This window comes from Xiphophorus hellerii, chromosome 4 (genome assembly GCF_003331165.1).
Source record: "Xiphophorus hellerii strain 12219 chromosome 4, Xiphophorus_hellerii-4.1, whole genome shotgun sequence".
NCBI lineage: Eukaryota > Metazoa > Chordata > Actinopteri > Cyprinodontiformes > Poeciliidae > Xiphophorus > Xiphophorus hellerii.
Window position 1 is genome coordinate 2881119 of NC_045675.1, and position 19754 is coordinate 2900872.

General features: G+C 38.0%; 1 protein-coding gene across 1 annotated transcript; it reads right to left on the reverse strand.

Annotated features, from left to right (window-relative positions):
* Positions 1 to 15149: 15149 nt before the first annotated feature.
* Positions 15150 to 18572, reverse strand: LOC116718271 (high choriolytic enzyme 1-like). The gene is made up of 10 exons (XM_032560050.1): positions 18475 to 18572; positions 18258 to 18366; positions 18061 to 18088; positions 17926 to 17976; positions 17133 to 17261; positions 16831 to 16951; positions 16570 to 16748; positions 16130 to 16211; positions 15889 to 16013; positions 15150 to 15792 (listed from the first exon to the last, which is right to left on the reverse strand). Coding segments are annotated over exons 1-10 (918 nt in total). The 5' UTR covers positions 18567 to 18572; the 3' UTR covers positions 15150 to 15790.
* Between the last annotated feature and the right edge of the window lie 1182 nt (positions 18573 to 19754).

The window sequence follows — 19754 nt, forward strand, 5'->3', positions numbered from 1 at the left end:
GTCACCTGTCATGTATCTTAATGGTCTTGGACCAAAATAAGAACACAGGGTGCTTTTCCATCACAATAAGGAAGTTGTAAAATTTTCAATTTCATGCAAATGTTTACTTTGCTACTTGAGTTATGGTTTTGAAATGGAAAGGTGTAATAAAATTAAAATGCTTGGAAGAAGTCAAATCTACTCACAAAAACAGAAAGAGCTAAAGAACAACCTGAACTTTTGATGTTTAGTTAAATGTTAAGTAAATTTTATTGAGCTTATATTATTATTTTCGGTATAAATAATCCAAGGTTGTGATTTAATTGACCTGAGAATAAACTTGAAGTGGATTATAGGAGAAGCTTTGGGCTGAACAGTTTGGACTTTAATGATCATAAGCTTCACAGAATTAATTCAGAGATATTAAAAGCTAAATTATTTATTGGTAGTAAAGTTTCCCTGTCGCTCAGCAACATTTTCCACATTCCCATGCCAGTATTGATGTGCATGTTCTGGATCTGCTCAGGGGTCTCCAAACTCTCAAACCGACTCCTTCTGGATGGAAAAGTTTTTCTGATTTTTTTCATGAAACATTTCTTTCAGTTTTTCCTTTACATGAGTTTCTTTTTCTTTTTAAGTATGTCATCGTCATGACCTTCTTATCAGCTGTTAATGTTTGCTCTCGCCTACTTAAAGCACTCAGGCTGCTGAAAAAGAAAGCAGAGACTCTGTAAATCAATAAGTCATATAAAAATTAACATGGATGAGTGTCAGATAAGAGAAGGTGAATAGATGACACATTAATCTGCCTGTACGAGAAAAGGCTGGATGGGAAACCAGGAAATGATAAAAATATGAAGTAAACAATCATATCAATAGATTATAGTTCAGTCAGGTAAACTCCATTTATTGTATGTTTGATGAGTTCTGATGGATTTTCAAAGTATATCTGACAATAATCTAAATCTTGGCTTTATATGTTTTTTATTTTAACCTTTTGTTGGTATTTTGTCTTTTTAGGTTTGTTGTTATGTCCATAATGAGTGTAGTTTTACTGGATTAAACATTAACACCTAATATGACTGAAATATTAGGAGTTAGTGTTTAATCTGGCTCTTAAGTTCACAAGAAACTAAAATGTATTCTAAGGAATACAGGAACTTCAACCACAAAAGAGAAAGAAGCCTGTGAAGTCTCTGTCACGTTAACCAAATGAAAGCCTCCTTTCATGTGAACTATTTTAGAAACAATAAGTGGAGTCACCTGGAAAAAGGTGTGCTTGCATTGAACTCACACAACTGGAAACCTGGTTAATTAAGTTAGCATGAGGAAAAACTTTACACAAAACTTCCAGGAACAATTGATTTGATGTTTAGTTCACATGTGGCACATAGACCATGAGAGTTCGTTTCTCATAATATAATGGTACCATAAAGTGATTCTGACTTGAATTATTCAAAATTTGCATTGCTGGAGGATATTTATAGCCTGTTTTTTTATAGTTTTGGTTCATATTTTGTAAATATGGTTCCAAATCCTTGACAAGTAATGATTTTTGTCCTTGTTTCTATGCTTCTTTCTCGCCTCAGTGACTGCAAACATATTTTCCTGCCAGTTTACAGGAAAAATGCTAAACATTGACACAAAAACATCACCTGCAATCTGGTTCAGGTTTAGTAAATCGCATTACGGGTGGTAAGTCATTGCATTTGCATTTTCTCCTCCCAGCATTTTTCACTTACTGACTTACACGTTGCGTTTTCGGCAGGAGGCAGACAATAGATTAATTGCGCCTGCAATTCTCCTCATTTTGCCGGCACAATCTAATTGACCATTATGTTTACTAAGTAATTGGTTTCATTTTCTGAAAGAAAGAATTCGCGTTAATTATCAATGCTCTATAATACAACCAACTGTTTGTGGAATAGCTCTGTGCTTTCAGCGCCATATACATGCAGATAGCTTTGTTTCTATGTCAAGTTAATGCAGTCGTCTTATTTTACAGGTTTTACTTACTAATAACCAGTAGCAACGTTATTATTTTAAAGCAATTATTTACTAACAGGCCATATCAAAACAGTAACTTTTTTTTAAAAAAGAGAGAACTTTACATAGTTGCTGCAGCTGAAAGTTTCTCGTTGTTTGGATGTCATTGTTCTTCTCTGACGTCAAAAGCATCAGATCACAGCTGACAGGAGTCTGTCTGATGTTCCGGCACCACTACGTCTGAGAAAATAACCCGGCCATCTCTGCTGGCTGCAGCTCTGGCACCAGAAAGTCTGATTTTCTGTACAGAGACAATTAAGTTACTTCTCAATTTTTGACAAAAGGGGGACGCCCAGTTTCTATACACAGATCTGAATGAACTTCTACGACGGTTGAACTGGTTTAACAGATACGACTCTTTTGTTTATCCTGCATGGATGTTTTTTCTAATTGCATGTTAGAAAAATGTCATTGTTCATTGAAACATTTTGGCATAATGTTCATGATGCCTCCATGTTAGGCCTGCTGCACATGTTCTGAATGTAGAAATAGTGATAAATATCCCCTTAGCAGTTTTGCTGTGTTGGGTGAACATGCATGATGCTGCCACAATCTAAACCAACATTATTAAAATGGATTCTTCATCCCAGGCTGTAAAGAATTGCTTCAGTTTTTCCTTTATTTTGGTTTCACTGGAAACACAAGTTGTTCAGAAACTGTTGGGTTCTTTAAATGAGGAATAAAAACATTATTATTTCTCAGCAGCTTTTGTAAACAGTCTCTCTAATTAACTTTATCCTAATTGTTGGTGAATTAATGAAGCACCAGATTTCAAATTTAATCAGCTTTTTAAAAATGTTCATTCATTTTCAGCAACACTTTGTAAAGTTTAGAAAGTTTTTTGAGTTGCCGTCTTTATTAATTTGACAATAAACTTGCCTTTCAATGCAACACGTGACTGATTAGCCTGGCATGAAAGAAGATATGTAATAATTCTTCCATTTCCCATAAGCAGCAGCCGTTGTTGCAGTAAATAACATTCTTTATTGCTTTTAGACAGCAGACCTTTTGTTCTGTGAGGAATGATGTACGGTAAGACGATGCTGGTTTTGGCTCCAGGCCAACAGGCTTTTCTGTTTGGAGTCTGCAGATTCTCACTGGGTACTCCGGCTTCCTCCCACAGTAAGAAAACAAAACCAAAACCTACATGTCAGGTCACTCAGGAGTGTGTTGGTGTGTGTTCACACTCTGTGATGGATCGCTTCTCCGTCAACCTGCTCCCAACAACCTAGTGAAGAACAAGTAGAAACGATAGATTGATGAAATTTTAAAAAGTGAAAACTGATCATGATGGGTGTTTGTGTTTTCTGTTGTTTATTAATGAACTTTACTTATTAGTTCATTCCTTGTATTGAGTTTCTTGGTTATTTCTGGGTTTTGTGCATTTTGGTTTAATCTTTCATCAGTGTTAGTCTTGTTTGAAATTAGAAAGAACCCAAAAGCAAAGACAAACTTTTGTAAACAAAGAGTTTTAATAAAATAATGACAACCTACAGAGAAACTGCAGACAGAGCAGGCAGTGAAGAGATAAATGAATGAATAATGAAAAAACAGAAATTTGATGACTGAAGCAGAGGAGAAAAACGACATCAGATGAATTACTCAGAGGAAATGTGGTAAAGTTGTGGAAAACAGAGACAGTGACACTAATCAACACAAAGAGCTGAACTAAAAGATCTACAAACTAAAAAGGAAAAAGTCTGACAATAATCTAAGATAAATAAAAACAAACACAAACAACAGAGCATAAATATAATGCTGGTCAACAGCCAAGAAATGTCTGTGGTTTTTCAGCTGTTTTAGGGTCATTAGGGTCAGATCAGAATAACCCACAATGTCTCTGGATGCTAAAACAGCTTTTTCCGTGGCTGCCACTGCGCGCAAACAGTGTGGGAGCCCAGCTGCGACAACATCCAATTTGGAGGAGAAGTAGGCGACTGGTTTCAATTTGTCACCATGTTTTTGGAGCAAAACGACGTCATACAGCCACCCCGCTCATCCACCGTCTGTGTAAACGGACAAGTTGGATCAGGAATGCCTAGAGTGGGTTCTTTTTGTAATTGTTTTTTCAGAGCTTCAAATGATGTTAATGCTTCAGATGTCCATGTAACCTTTGAGCTCATCAATAACCCTTTTTCATGGCATATTTCTCTTAATGGTTTCTCAACCTCAGCATAATTTGGGATAAAATGCCTGCAGTAACCACACAGTCCTAGAAAGGACATTAACTGCTTCATTGTTTGTGTGAGGGGCAGCTGAACTATTGCTGAAATGCGTTTTTCAGAAATAGTTCTGCTTTGTTCTGAAATCACATGTCCCAGGAATGTCACACAAGGTTGCACAAACTGCAATTTGGTTTTGCTAACTTTGTGTCCATTATCAGCAAGAAAATGGAGTAATTTCAAACTCTCATTTTTACAGAGTTCAGCATCAGGTGCTGCCAATAGGAGATCGTCAACATACTGCAACAGAGCACATTTCGGATGTAATGTTAGAGTTGCTAAGTTGTCATTCAGAGCTTGATGGAAAATGGTTGGTGATTCACAATAACCTTGACACAATCTAGTAAATGTGTAGGAACACCCATTAAACTGAAATGCAAACCAAAACTGACTGCTTGGAAAACTGACAGGAACGCTAAAAAATGCATTAGCCAGATCAATTACTGTGAAATAAGTGCTTCCTTGTGGGATTTGTGAGAGAATGGTGTATGGATTTGGAACAATGGGTGCACAAGCTATCACAGCATCATTAATAGCTCTTAAATCTTGAACAAAACGCCATTCAACAGGTTGACTTTTATCTCTTATCTTTTTCACAGGGAAAATTGTTGTTCTTACAGGTGAATCAGAGCATGGAACAATCACTCCTGCTGTCAATAATGAATTGAAAACAGGTGTGATGCCTTGAATAGCTTCAGGTTTTAGGGGATATTGATGTTCATGGGGTCTTATACTTGATTTTGGGGTGATGTGAATTGGAGCTTGACCTTTAATTAAGCCAACATCATATTTGTGAACAGCCCAAAGATGATCAGGTAATGTGTCAAGTGCTGGATGAGGGCTGCAGAGCTGAGCAAGTGTCAGTCATGAGCTGTCATCAATCACTTCCTTTGAGGGGCGGACAGACAAATCAGCAATTAACTGCTCTCTGTACATTTGTAGAGAGGGGGAGTATTTTATTCCAGGAGAATGGAACATCCAATCAGTTGCTTCATGGGCAGATTTAGCCAGAGGTCCTAGTGACTTCCACTTATCAGCTGGATCTTTAGCCAGAGAGATATGTGGAAATGACTCAGGGACTTGGAAAAAAATGTTGTTGGGCAGGGCTTAGACAAACCAGTAAGAACGTTGTGTTGTGCTGCCAACACATGTGTGTCACATGCAATGATGTGGGTGGAGAGCAGATGAATTCATCGCCGAGCTCATCAGCTGGGTCTGTGGTTGCCAGTGTTGTGCAATGCAAGCGTTGTTGAGGCATCACATCAGCTGTTGGAGGCACACGGTTACGTGCTAACCTCAGAATGGTCTCAGTTTGTTGATCAGCAATAGACCATTCAAAAATGTAGAGAAGGTTTGGTAATTTAGAGAATGTGGTTGTTTCCGTTTGTTTAACCACTTGGATGCCCTCTGGTGTATATTTTAGACACAGAGACATTTTTAAAATTAAATCTCGAGCCAATAGATTAATTGGGCAGACAGGTGACAACAAAAATTGATGTGTCAGTTCCTGTCCCGTGAAAGGATCAATGAGATTTAATGGTTTTGTGACTGGTCCAGGTGTTACTTGACCAGAAGCTCCAGTGGAATGAACTGTTTTTCCAGATAATGGAGCTCTAGGGAGACATTCATGTTTTATTAGAGACTGGGTGGCCCCAGAATCTACTAAGAAATGTATGTCAACACCTTTAACTTGCACTGTCAACATTGGCAACTTCTGATATGCATTTTGATGATATACCATATATGTGTGTGTGCTGGTACTTGCGGTTTGCTGAACCATGGGTTGATCCAACGGCACCGGGCTAGCTGCTGGCTCTAGTCAGGTGGAATAATGTCCTCTTTGATTGTTGAAACCACCCTGAGTTAGGAACCCTCGGCCGCGTGGGCCAAAGCCGCCACGTGGGTTTGGACGTCCTTGATGGTGGTGGAAACCTCTGCTTCTGTCTCGCTTTTTCTGAGGGCATTCTCGAGCCCAATGTCCAATCTGGCCACAGTTGAAACATGGATCTTGTGAGGGACCTCCATATTGATCAACTGCAGGTGGGCGGTGGTTGGAGTTCTGAGCAGTGATGTGTTGAATCAGGGTGAGCTGAGCATCTTCCATGCGCTTTTCTTTGCGGTCTTTGTTCTTCTTCTGGCGATCATTGCAGAGTTTCTCATTGTGTTGGGCATGAAGCAGAAGTTCTTTAATTCTTGGTGTGATGTCCCATCCAATGTAGGACATTTTGATTCCATCTCTGATGTCAAGCCTCAGTCCTTCCAGGAACTTTTGACAGAGAAGCAGTTCAAAGGGACCAGCCGGATCATTTCCCATCCAGTCATTTTTGGGGACTTCTAGACCAGAGTGAGCTGAGAAAATGTCAAACAGGCGTCTATAAAAGTCATTTGAACCTTCAATTGGACCTTGGATGCAGGCTGAGATGATATTGTAGCTGGGGCGGACTGGAAACTGCTCTATGAAGGCTTCGCCGATTTTTCGTAGAGCCTTGTTGTAGTCAGCATTGAGTGGATTGTCGGTTCCGTCAGGGTTATCCATTCCTCTTAGACGGAGATCTTGTGAGAAGACTGGACCAAGTTTGGAGACCAGAGTTGGACCATAAACATGAAGCAAAACAGTCTTAAGTTCATAGGTCGTTGGTCTCATGGTTTTGCTGAGATACTCTAGGGCTTCAGCGATGGCTCTGCCTCCTTTCTCAATAGGGGGAAGGTGCTGTTTGGCTACAGCAATGAGGTCATCTGGTCCCCAAGCTCTGTAGAGAAGGTCAGGGCCTTTGAGGCCAGGGACTTCAACCATGGGATAGGTTTCAACCTTCTGTCCTCGGTACCGGCTTCCAGAGATGCCAGGTGATGGTGGGGTCAGGGGTTGGTCTTTGGAGCGAAGGTGACGACCATGTTCGGTTGTAGGGGGTCGTGGAGGCGGGCCTTTCAGGGTTATGCCTTGTGAGGGAACTCTGTCCTGGTCCTGTTGTTGCTCAAGGTCAACAGGACGGGGTTTCTGCTCAGTCTTTGATTGGTGGAGGATAGCCAGAGGCAGGGAGTCGTCCGAGGGATCCCAGAATGGATTCTTCAGTCCTGGATCATCAGTCTTTGGATGGTACGGTGGTGGAGTTCCAAGGACTTGGAGCGCTGGGTAGAGTGGAGCCACAGATGGGTTTGCTGAAGTGTCAGTTGGTGCCGTTGGACTCAAGCCAGGTACAGCCAGTGATGTACATGCGTGAGAAGAAACACATTTTGTTTTATTAGATTTTTCCTGTTCTTTTTTAGTCTTATATTTTTCATTCCCCTTGTGTGCAAATTTCTGAACCATTTGTAGTTTACTCTGGTGTGTTTGATCCCTGCAAAAGGCTTCTCTTTTCCAGAGATTAAACGCTTCTTCGTGTGATTGTAGTGCTTGCAGGTGTGTCTTTGAAATCTTTGTGTGTTGCATCAGTTTGGTGCGTTGTGCTAAGGGTTTCTGCTCTAAGTCTCTGATGTGGTCTACCTCTAAGCTGCCATTCTTAGGAAAACCAAATTCTGTGTGCCACTGTGGAACATGTTGACAACAAACTCTGCCATGAATTCTAACCATATGATCTATTTCTGGGCCACATGGAACGTATTCTTCAGTATTTTGACCTTTATTAAAAGATCCTCCCATTTTCCTTTTTTTTTAAATTTTTATTATTTATTTATTTTTTATTTATTTATTTATCCTCTGATTTTTCTAAATCAGCAAAACCTTTTTAATCACCCTCTGATTTTTCTAAATCAGGAAAACCTTTTTAATCACCCTCTGATTTTTCTAAATCAGGAAAACCTTTTTAATCACCCTCTGATTTTTCTAAATCAGTAAAACCTTTTTATATAGATTGTCTAAAACTAGAACAATCTACAAAAATCCTCAGTTATTTTAAGCCTAAAATAACCTACAAAAATTCCTTCAAAGCTAAGCCTAGACTCTGAATACTGTTTTAGATTTCGTACGCCCAGGAGAATCCTTCAAAAATCTTTTACTTTAGACTTTAGATTTCCTACGCCCAGGAAAATCTAACTCTGAGGTGTTTTAAGCCTAAAACCCTCTAATTTTCTTACATATATTTGAAAACAGCCTTTTTACCTTAAACACTGCTGGTTTGTTCTCCCCCAGACCAGGTTGTCGGATTCTGTCTCGATCGATCCACCCGGTGGAGTTCCAGGAAAGCCCTCGCTCTCTGACAGGCCTGCTATGGAGATGAGGGTCTTGGTGATCAGCCCTCTCCTGGCTGTCCACCGGAAGGACGAACCGGGAAGAATCCTGTTCGTGACGCCAAATTGTGGAGCGAGAAAAATTAACAAAGTCCAAACCTTGTTAAAGAGAAAGAACAAAACACAGCTTTATTTTACATCTGCACAGATGAAGAGCTCAGAAGAGATCTAACTAGACAAAGGAATCACCTCTCTTTATATACTGTATACTGTCCTTCTCCCACAGAAAGAGTGTCATCACCAACATTCCCAAGGAGCTAATCAGATTAATACACACACAGAGAAAAATGCAACCTTCAGTTAAAAATGGGTTTCAGACAGAATATTCGGTGCCTAATAATAATCGCTCCGCCGTTGGTCTGGTCTTGTCACTCCGCAAGGTATGACAACTATTTACTTATCGCCTGTTGCTGAGCTTCTGACACACTGAGGCAAACTGTGAAGGCTAAAAAGAGAATCAATGACTCTGTAAGACTGAGTGAGACATAATAAACTGATTAAACATTGTAAGATTAATATTAAATAAACTTCTAATAAAAGTAAACACACTGTAAATAATTATTTTATTCCACACACAGCTGATGAATTTATTCACACTAAACATGTGACATTGAACTACAGTCGATTATAACTGCATTAACTTTGAAGGAATTAATTTAACAGGAATTATGGGCAACATAATAGATAATGTTTTCATTTGATTCTACTGACTTTATTCTATTATACCTGAACTGTTGATTTGTAAAAACATTGCAAAGATTGATGATGATGTTTAAATGTTATAATTTTAATATGTGTATACACCATTACCTTAAGTTAAATCTTAAGTTCTTCTTTTAAAGTCAGAAAATGCAGGTTGTTCTTTGTGATGAATAATGAGATTCTTGTTTAAAATATAAATGTTTGAACAACGTTAACATTTTTCTGTTGTAGTCTTTTAGAAAATGAAACACTAAAAATTATTTTGAAATAGAAAGAGGATATTTTGGTTAAACTCTGCTGTTTTATGATGAGCTGAAAATGTGATGGAAGGAAATCCAGCTTCTCTGATAAAGAGGGAAGTTCTGTCCTCTGGTGGGTCGAATGGGGCACTGCAAGGTAAAGCTTAATGCCCTTTGAATGATTAATACACAGGGTCATTATTAAAACATAGAACATTAATCAATCAGTCAATCAATCAAATTTTATTTGTATAGCACATTTCAGCAGCAAGGCATTTCAAAGTGCTTTACATCATATCAAACAGAAACACAATGCAACATAGAATCAATAATCAAAACACGACATTAAGTCAAGTTCTATCAATAAATTTGTAATTGATTACGTTTCAAATACAATTCTAAACAGGTGGGTTTTTAGTTGAGTTTGCATCCATAAAGGTTTACCTGTTACACTCCTACTGTGTTATATGGAACAAAATACCTGTTGCTATTTTTATTCCCCCTCACGCTCACAATCACACAGTTTAAAACGATGTAAACAGCATTTTAATGGGCTTCTGGCACAAGGCTCTGTACACCTCTTTCACTGAATTTTGCTCTGGGACTCCACCGTCCCTCACGGATTTTTGTGCAATTCTATGGAACCTGTTAGTGTCTAGAATTTACAGAGTTTGTGTTATGCACAGTGATCCTCAGTCACTCGCCGTTTTTCTTCCGGCACAAGGCTCCGTACACCTCTTTCACGGAATTTTGCTCTGGGACTCCGTCGTCCCTCACGGATTTTTGTGATTTTCCAAATTTGTGGTGCATAGATGCTAAAAGCTGCTTCTCCTCTTTTGGTTCTGGTTCTGGGGATGCAGAGCAGACCAGATCCAGAAGACCTGAGAGGTCTGGAAGGTTGATACAACAACAGCAGATCTTTAATGTATTGTGGTGCTAAGCCGTTCAGTGATTTGTAAACTAACAACAGTATTTTAAAGTCTATTCTTTGAGCTACAAGGAGCCAGTGGAGGGACTTTAAAACTGGTGTTATGTGCTCTATCTTCCTGGCTTTTTTGTCACCTGGTGACATCATAATGTAGAGCTGTGTGTCATCTGCACAGTTATGGTAGCTAATATTATTTCCTGTTATAACCTGAGCTAGTGGGAGCATATAAATATTGAATAAGAGGGTTCCTAGGATTGAACCTTGGGGTACCCCACATGTGACCTCTGACCTCTTTGATGAGAAGTTTCCAATTGAAACAAAGAAATCTGTGTTCTTTATGTAAGATTCAAACCAGTTAAGCACTGGACCGGAGAGTCCGACTCAACTCTCCAATTAATGATTCTGATACATTTGCCATTCAGACTTTTGTTTGAGCAGGTTATAATAAGGTGAAGTGAATAAAGTACTGAGACAGGAATCTCTTAGACCTTAAGTTGTTAGTTTAATAACATGACATGGCATCAGACTATATTTATCATACACACTACACATTCCAACACATTAGTGGACATTTACAAAGAAAGTCATAATAGTTAGCATATAAACACTTTAGAATTGCTAATAAAATTACAGCAGATAATAATCTGATCAAATAAAAACCAAATCAAAGTGTCAGAAAAACTTCAGATACATAGAAAACTGTATTAACATTAAATAACAATTAAACAAAATCACCCACAGAATGCTTTGTTTTGTTCATTAAAATTTTAAATCTTGGCATTTAATAGAAAAAATAGACATTTTTAAATAAATACAACAAAATTTGGTTCCTTTCTGCACGAATCTAGAAACTGCTTCGCAATGTAGGCGAGTTGAGAATCCAAGTCTATGTTTCCTTTAGAAAAGCAAAGGAAAAATTATTGCTAAGAATTAAAGACACATTTTTATACATCTTTTAGTTTATTTTGTCTGCAAAATGTTGCAGACAATAAACTCAGAGGACAAGTTAGTTTAATTTAATAAACTAACTCAACAGCGCTGTTGTTAGTGAATACTTTAGTTTTTCCTTTAACTTGAAAAGTTTGTTTAAAATTGTTTGTTTTTTAAACATTATCATCTTCATAACCTGAAGGTTTGCTGTCATAAACAGCCAGTTTAGCTTTTGAAGATTTAACTTCTGATAAGTTCATAGTTGTTGTCGTTCTTGATATTGAGACTTTCATTCACACACAAACATGGTTAAATATAATCAATGTTGTTTATTAACCCTTTCATGCATAGTGGTCACTACAGTGGACAGCTATCTAAAAGCCATTTTCTTGTGCTTCCTGTGGATTTTTATGTTATAAATGCACACAGACCACTGAAGTGGACCCTAATGCATCATAAAATATACCATCAACTACTGGCCATCAGCTGCAAATGCAAGAAATTATTTTTGTTAAATACAATATGGCCGACAGACAAAAAAGCATGAGAACCGACCCGGTCCCTCCTTCTACTGTAGACGACTCTTGCAAGTAAAAAAAATATTGTGACATCAGATAACCCCTAAGGATCAATACTACTGATGTATTTTTCAAATAACAACTTTGTATTTGGACAAAATTACAATTGATCACATAAAAATAAAATAAAAATTATTTTTACAAAAAAAATTTCCTACCTTTTTTATGCCTTAAGAAAAACATTTTAAAAAATGGAAAAATAATTCTGACACAAAGGATCATAATTCATGCATGAAAGGGTTAAAGTACATTTTAATGTTAAGGCTTAAATAGTTCATTAAGAGCAATAAATGAAATCAAAACAAATAAAAACAATAGTTCTATCAGGATGGATTAGAGCAGAGGAGAGGCTGGTGATGGTGCTTCTAGAAACTTGATAAACCTTCTTGGTCTGAAGCTTTGATGTTCTCCAGATGTGCAGGGTTTTCTCTGGGTAATTCAAGTTAAGCAGGTTTGAGTTTCTAGATTATGTGTATATGTGCATGTGTGTGTGTGTGTGTGTGTGCGTGGGTGTGCGTGTGTGTGGGGGTGTGTGTGTACTCGACCCCTTCATTAGGTCGAGTATAGAAATATAGGTAATCAGAATTCTTCAATTTAAACGGTACAAAACGGATGCAGGTGGACTTGTTGAATCTTTGAAGAACTACAAGGATTTGGTGTCGTTCTTCCAGAGCTGCAAAAAAAAAAAAAAAACTTAGTACCTATATTACTAAAAATACAGATAAGGTCAAAATTATTAGGCATCCTATGAAATTCTAAGTCTTTTTCAAAGATTCAAAAATGTGTTTTTAAATACAGCTTTTCTATTTATTTTGTATGCTTATATTTATTTATTTATTGCACACAGAAACCAAATTCTTTCCTGAAAATCAAAACCTTCCACAGTCAAAATGAATCGTTGCTCTGATGCTAATATTAAGTCATGTTTTCTAGTCTGTAGCAAGTTTTTGCGTCTCTCCGGAGGAATCCTCCAGACTTGATGGTCTTCTCTCATGGGCTCTGCTCTTCAATGGGTCAGGGCTTTGACTAGGCCAGTCAGGAACGTTCAGCCTGGTTTTCCGGACGCAGCTCATGTTTTGCCTTGTTGTCGTGTTGGGAGACAAAGTGACAACCCAGACCCGGTTCTGCTGCTGACTGCTTGAGGTTTTCCTTCAAAATCTTCAAACATCGTTCTTTCTCCATCATTCCTCCAACCCTGATGAGATTCCCAGTTCCAGCAGTCACACAGCATGATACTTCCACCACCATGTCTCACAGTGATCTTCAGTCAAACTCCATGTGGCTTCAGTATCCATAATCTTTGTCCAGATTGTCCTTGAATGCGTCTCTTTGCAGTTCTTTTCTATACAGAGCTCTACTGATGTTTCAGTGGTTGTTCCAGGAATTTTGGACACATCTCTCACTTCTTTTCTTTCCTGTGCCAGACTTGTTCTGTACTTTGTGTCTCTCTTCGAGTTTCTTGACGACACGTCTCACTCCATTTCTTGACACTTGGAAACTCTGTGATAACTTTAGATTTTCTTCTCCTGCTTTGTGAGCATCAACCATTTCATTTTCTCAAGTCTAAACTGAATTCTTTTGCTTTTGGCATGAGGCTTTCTCAGGTGACAGCTCAAAGCCTTAATGAGATTTTTATTGTTGATTGATTGAATACAAGTGAAAGCACATGATTTCACAGCAGTGGTTTGCGCTTTGGCTAAATAAAAAGGCCAGTTCTTTAGGGGGGTAATTATTGGTTTTTGTAAGAATCCAAAATAAAAACTAGGATGTTTGTGAAAGTCATACTGAAACATCATTGATCTGTTTAACAGCACTTGAGAAATCTTTGAAAAAACTTAAAGTTTCAGCACAGTGCGTAGTCATTTTGACCTCAGCTGTAAGTATTTTTGCCTTGTTCACATGACTCTTACAGTAATTAGTGTCGATGTAGTACGGTATGTAGACGTGCTCTCCAGATTTGAACCACTTGCAGCCTACGATGGTGCACGGGTCTGCATTCCTCTTAAAGATTTTTGGCATAGCAATGTCATCATATCTCTTTGGCTCTGCAACAGGAAATTACACGCCAACACAGACAGGAATGCAAACACAAGACTGCAATTTTAAATTAATCTGACATCAAAAACATGCGTATTTGTTATTATTTTAAGGATTAGTGTTGAAATAAAAGAAATTCTCAGTATTATCTGCTGGGGTTTTTTTGGTTTTGTGAGCTTGTGTCTCACCTTTGTCAGCTTGTAGTTGTGGGATGCTTTTAAAGATATCCATAAGCTCTTTTGAGAAAGAAATGTTGCCAGAACCTTTGGTTAAATTTATGTATTTGATGTGTCAGATAAAATGCATCTTTGTTTCAAATTCACTGGGATACTGAGCAGGTTCTACTACAGGACTCTGGAACACAGATGTAAGAAAATTGCATCATTTTGGTAAAGCAAAGCACACTGGCATTTTGTGAGTCAACTTTTCTGTATCTCTGCTAGCAAATTAAAAGTTACATCCTTTGTAACAGGAGTATCTGTCACAAATGTTTCAGTAACTCATCACTTAAAGCTCCAAAATGTAACTTTTATATAAAAAATATTTTTACATATTTGTTAATATTATCATTATGGTCTGACAGTATCACATAAAACAGATAATCTGTGAAAAAAATTGAAATCCTGTGCAGAAGCAAATCACTCAGTTAAAAACAACCAATCAGAGCCAGGAGGAGGGTCTTAGCGCTGTCCATCACTCTCATCCACTTGCTTTTTACTAAGCTACAGCTGGTTCACCACAACACAGTCTGCTAGTTAGCATAGCCACAGATGAAGGCAGATAAATGATGGCTGTTTGTTTCTGTAAATTGTTTTTCCACCATTAGCAGATTGAACAGTGTACAGGAGGTTGATTAGCAGCGCTAAGCCCCTCCTCCTGGCTCTGATTGGTTGTTTTTGACCAGGAGAGGGACATTTCTTCAGATGGCAATAGCAGGAGGAGATAAAAGAGTTGAATTTTTTTTCATTGCTCATCTGTCTCACGTCACAACCATGTTACTTTCAAAATAAAGTAAGAATTAACATTTCATTGTATTTAGACTAATCTAAAACTCTGATTATGGTTAGTATGAGTGCACAAATAAAGGCTATGCATATATATTTTCATTTATCTCATATGCTTTACATCATTTTAGCATTTATTTTTAAAACAACTTCATACTGAATGTGTGGAGGCTTTTATTTTGTGGTGGAGGTGCAGCACAAAGGAAACCCAGATCTTTGTCCCTAATGTCCAACTGTTACAGAGAAGAAAGAAACATTGATGTTGGAATGAACAAATTTTATTTGGTACTTGATTGAATGGATTACAATAGCATTAAATCTCAGGAAAAAATCATGTTGGTCACAAGAATAAAACATGTTGGATGAGATTTTGTAACATTATGTCTGTAACATTTTTTAGGCTAAATGTGATTGGGGAACTTTTACATTTTACATTCCCATAGATTGTACATTCTTGAATAATTGACTTTTATTGAGACATTTTATACCAGTCCAATCCATCTTTCCATCTTGCATTGTTTTTATGTCACAACATAATTTACTTAACCAAAATTCCCCTTAGATTTATCTTCAATTGAAACATCCCTTTTCATTTTTTATAGCAGATGCAAAAAAAAAGCCAACCCAAACCCAAAAGAAAAACTTTTTTGATAAGAAATCCTTCACCGATAAACACCAATATGTATTCTGCCGTTAACAGATTGAGATGTAATACCACGCTCGTCCAGCAGGAGAATCTGCAGTATATTTCTTTAAATTTGATGAAAAAATCTCTTTCTTTCTGTAGAGACAACTGTATTCAGCAGTTATGTAGTTATATAGATATGCAGTAAATGAGACAGCAGAGGAGCAGATCAGAGCCGATCAAGGGTGACGCTGGAGAGCTGAAGTTTCTCCTTTATTCTGTTGGAATTTAAGTTGAGAGAAAAAGTACCGTAAGTGATGGGAGCTGCTGGAAAAGCTAGAGAAATTTTTAAAAAAGCTTAATATTTTTCTCACAGCATCTGTAGAGCCTGTTGATGCGGGTGATGTCGTTGGCGCTCATCGATGTGGCCGTTCCAAAGTTGAGGAAAGGATTAGCTTTGGAAAGGAGAGTCGGTAGGCCATTTCTGGAGTAGGCATACCTGGACGAAAGAGGAAGTGATGAACAAAATGCATCTGCACTCATAGTCAGACTGAAAACAACAAGCTGTGTGTAACACAGTAGAAGGTATTTTTGAAGCCACAGACAAAGACTCACTTGTCGTAATGCATAATGGAGTTGAAGTCGTAGGGAGTGCCCAGGTTGTTAGTCTGTATCTTAACAAAGTTTTGTTCTTGCCCTGGTTAAGAAAAAAAAACTTTTTAAATTGTCACTTTATTTAGGAAAATGTCACTTTTCCATTGCAATAGATAAAAGTAGAACATGAGGGAATGTGATCTTACAGTTTAAATGTCAGTTTCCAAACTTCCCACACAAAAACCACTGAGGTCATTTGGAAAGTGTGAAGTTCCCTATGAATGGCTGAATGGATTTGAATGCAAATAGTTTTTTCCCATTTCTGTCCAAATGTGTAAAATACAGAAATGTATGACTTGTTTAAAATACTTTCGTTTTCAGATCTAACCATCTGCACTTCTCATTGCTGAAGATGTTCTGCAGGTAGAAGTATTAAGCCACGATTGTGTGAGTGAGCCGACCTGGCATGATGTTCTGGGTGAGGACCTGGACGTAGGAGTCTCTGTCAGAGCGGACATGTTCGTGGTGGAAGCCCAGAGCGTGGTTGACCGAATGCTGCACCATGGAGTGATACACGCAGCCATTGCTCTGCAGAGACACAATCTGCAGTCCGCCCTGACGGCCCAGGTAGGACCAGCACCTGACGGGGAAATCAGGAGGAAATCAGCGGAAATATGTGGAAGTAAATGTCAGAGTGTGTGAGTGTGTGACTGCATTCCTACCCGCTTCCAGGGAAGAAGTAAAGGTAGTCCACATGGGCTGAGTTCCTCCAGACAAAGCGAATGCAGGTGGAGGCGTAGAAGCTCACCAGGCCATTGATGATGATGTTACGCTCTGCCAAGGCTGCAAAACAAAACATTTTACACCAAGGTCCTAACTACAAAACATGTTTGGCATTTAAACTCCAACACAGACATCATCTACTGATCCCTCTGCCTTCTGAAATAAACATGAAGAAACATGTAAAAGTTTGCATCTAATTTAAAGTCTTTTGTGTATTCATTCAGGTGCTGGTTGTGCTCACAGTATACGGGGGAGATGTCGACGGGAATGTAGACGTAGCTTCCAGTTTTGGGCCATGTGCAGCCGGTGGCCGTGCATGGGACTGCGTTCCTATTTTTGTTCGGAGCAATGTCACCGTGGGTCAGTGATTCTGCAGAATCACAAAACACACAAAACATTTATCCTTATGACACAAAGCATTTTTTTATATTCCTATTCCTTTGACTTCTGCCTCTTGAACAAGACATACTGTATTGAACTGGCCAATGTAAGAACTCCAGTAGGCTGGCTGTATTCAGGTCTCAGGAGTGTACAAAGTCTTTACTATTACTTATTCTTATTCTTATTCAACATGAGGAACCAATATGTAGTTTTATACTTTTACCCTTTTGTCTCTTTTTAGTTTTGTTGTTTTGTTTGTGTTTCCTTCTAATTCATGTAAAGCACTTTAAACTGCCTTGTTGGTGAAAATGTGCTGTATAAATAAAATTACTTTACCTTCTCTTTATGACAATATTTTTAAAATGCTATGCTATCCTGGTAATAAATTGTACAGATTGCAAATGAACAGATTGATCACTTTTTTATGACTTAACTAGTGAAATGTAGAGACAGTCTGCAAACTTTCCCTATGCAGATGAAAAATACCCAGTTTCTTATTATGCTTGTAGATTTGACAAAGACAAAACATTAACCTAATTTTTGAGAAATAAATCAGTCGATTTATTAATAGATGATGATTCTTTTTTTTGTCTTGACTTGTAAATATGAAATTACATTCGAAGTTGTTGGGTTGTGTGAAATTGCTGTCTTACTTATGCCAGCGTTTGCTTTGGCGATGACTTTTGAGACATCCGCGGTCTGATCTGTGGGAGGAAGGAAAGAAATCAGCATGTCAGAGATTTCAGTTTCACTTCAGGGTTTTTTTTTCTTTCATTTTTTCTACTCACTGATTTGGTTTACACTGCCAACTGCTGTCTGCAACACAGACAGAGATTTTAGCATTTTATGACAACCACATTTCTTCTGTTTCATGACAGTTTGGATATTTATGATGCTGCATTACAAACCCAATATATCTAAACACATTAGCCTTCCCTGTGTTGGATGAAACAAATTAGTTTTATTTGTCTCTCTTCAAACTTACCACAGGAATAGCCGCCATCTCTGCCATCGGGATGGCAAGGAAGAAGAAGAAAATTGCAATCATCTTGCTTTTTCTCTGTAGGGAAGTTTCTGACCTGAAAAATCCAAATCTAAACAGAGTTTTGTTGTTGAGATAAAAGTTTAAGTCTTAGAAAATAAAAGCAATTTATTAAGACAATAAGAGAGGAGATGAGTGTGAGCAGAGGAGAGGAGGCTACCTGTTAGTCCAGGAGTCTGAGGCTGGATGCAGAAGGAGCTCAGCCTCCCGCCTTTTAAACGCTGCGAACACTGGGTGTGCCTCAGGGCTCATTGTTTGTGCATCAGTCACGTGTCATGTATCTTAATGATCTTGGACCAAAATAAGAACACAGGGTGTTTTTCCATCACAATAAGGAAGTTGTAAAATTTTCAGTTTCATGCAAATGTTTACTTTGCTACTTGAGTTATGGTTTTGAAATGGAAAGGTGTAATAAAGATAAGATAAGATAAAATAAGATTTATTTGTCATTGTCATCAACAGATTACAACGAGATTGAGATTTGCTCGACTCGAATTAAGATGCAGGTTATGTGTATATACGTAATATACAAAACCGATCCACAGGTGAGAACAAGTCCTGCATTTTGTTGCTCATGTTGCTCCATAGTTCAGAAAGTTGACCTGATTGAGCAAAACCAATTTTTGGATTCAGAGCATCAAAATGACCCTAAAACAGCTGAAAAACCACAGACATCTTTTGGCTGTTGACCAGCGTTATATTTATGCTCTGTTGTTTGTGTTTGTTTTTATTTATCTTAGATTATTGTCAGACTTTTTCCTTTTTAGTTTGTAGATCTTTTTGTTCAGCTCTTTGTGTTGATTAGTCTCACTGTCTCTGTTTTCCACAACTTTACCACATTTCCTATGAGTAATTCATCTGATGTCGTTTTTCTCCTCTGCTTCAGTCATCAAATTTCTGTTTTTTCATTATTCATTCATTTATTTGTTCACTGCCTGCTCTGTCTGCAGTTTCTCTGTAGGTTGTCATTATTTTATTAAAGCACTTAGTCTTGTTTGAAATTAGAAAGAACCCGAAAGCAGAGACAAACTTTTGTAAACAAACACTGATAAAAGATTAAACCAAAATGCACAAAACCCAGAAATAACCAAGAAACTCAATACAAGGAATCAACTAATAAGTAAAGTTCATTAATAAACAACAGAAAACACAAACACCCATCATGATCAGTTTTCACTTTTGAAAATTTGATCAATCTATCGTTTCTACTTGTTCTTCACTAGGTTGTTGGGAGCAGGTTGACGGAGAAGCGATCCATCACAGAGTGTGAACACACACCAACACACTCCTGAGTGACCTGACATGTAGGTTTTGGTTTTGTTTTCTTACTGTGGGAGGAAGCCGGAGTACCCAGTGAGAATCTGCAGATTCCAAACAGAAAAGCCTGTTGGCCTGGAGCCAAAACCAGCATCGTTTTACCGTACATCATTCCTCACAGAA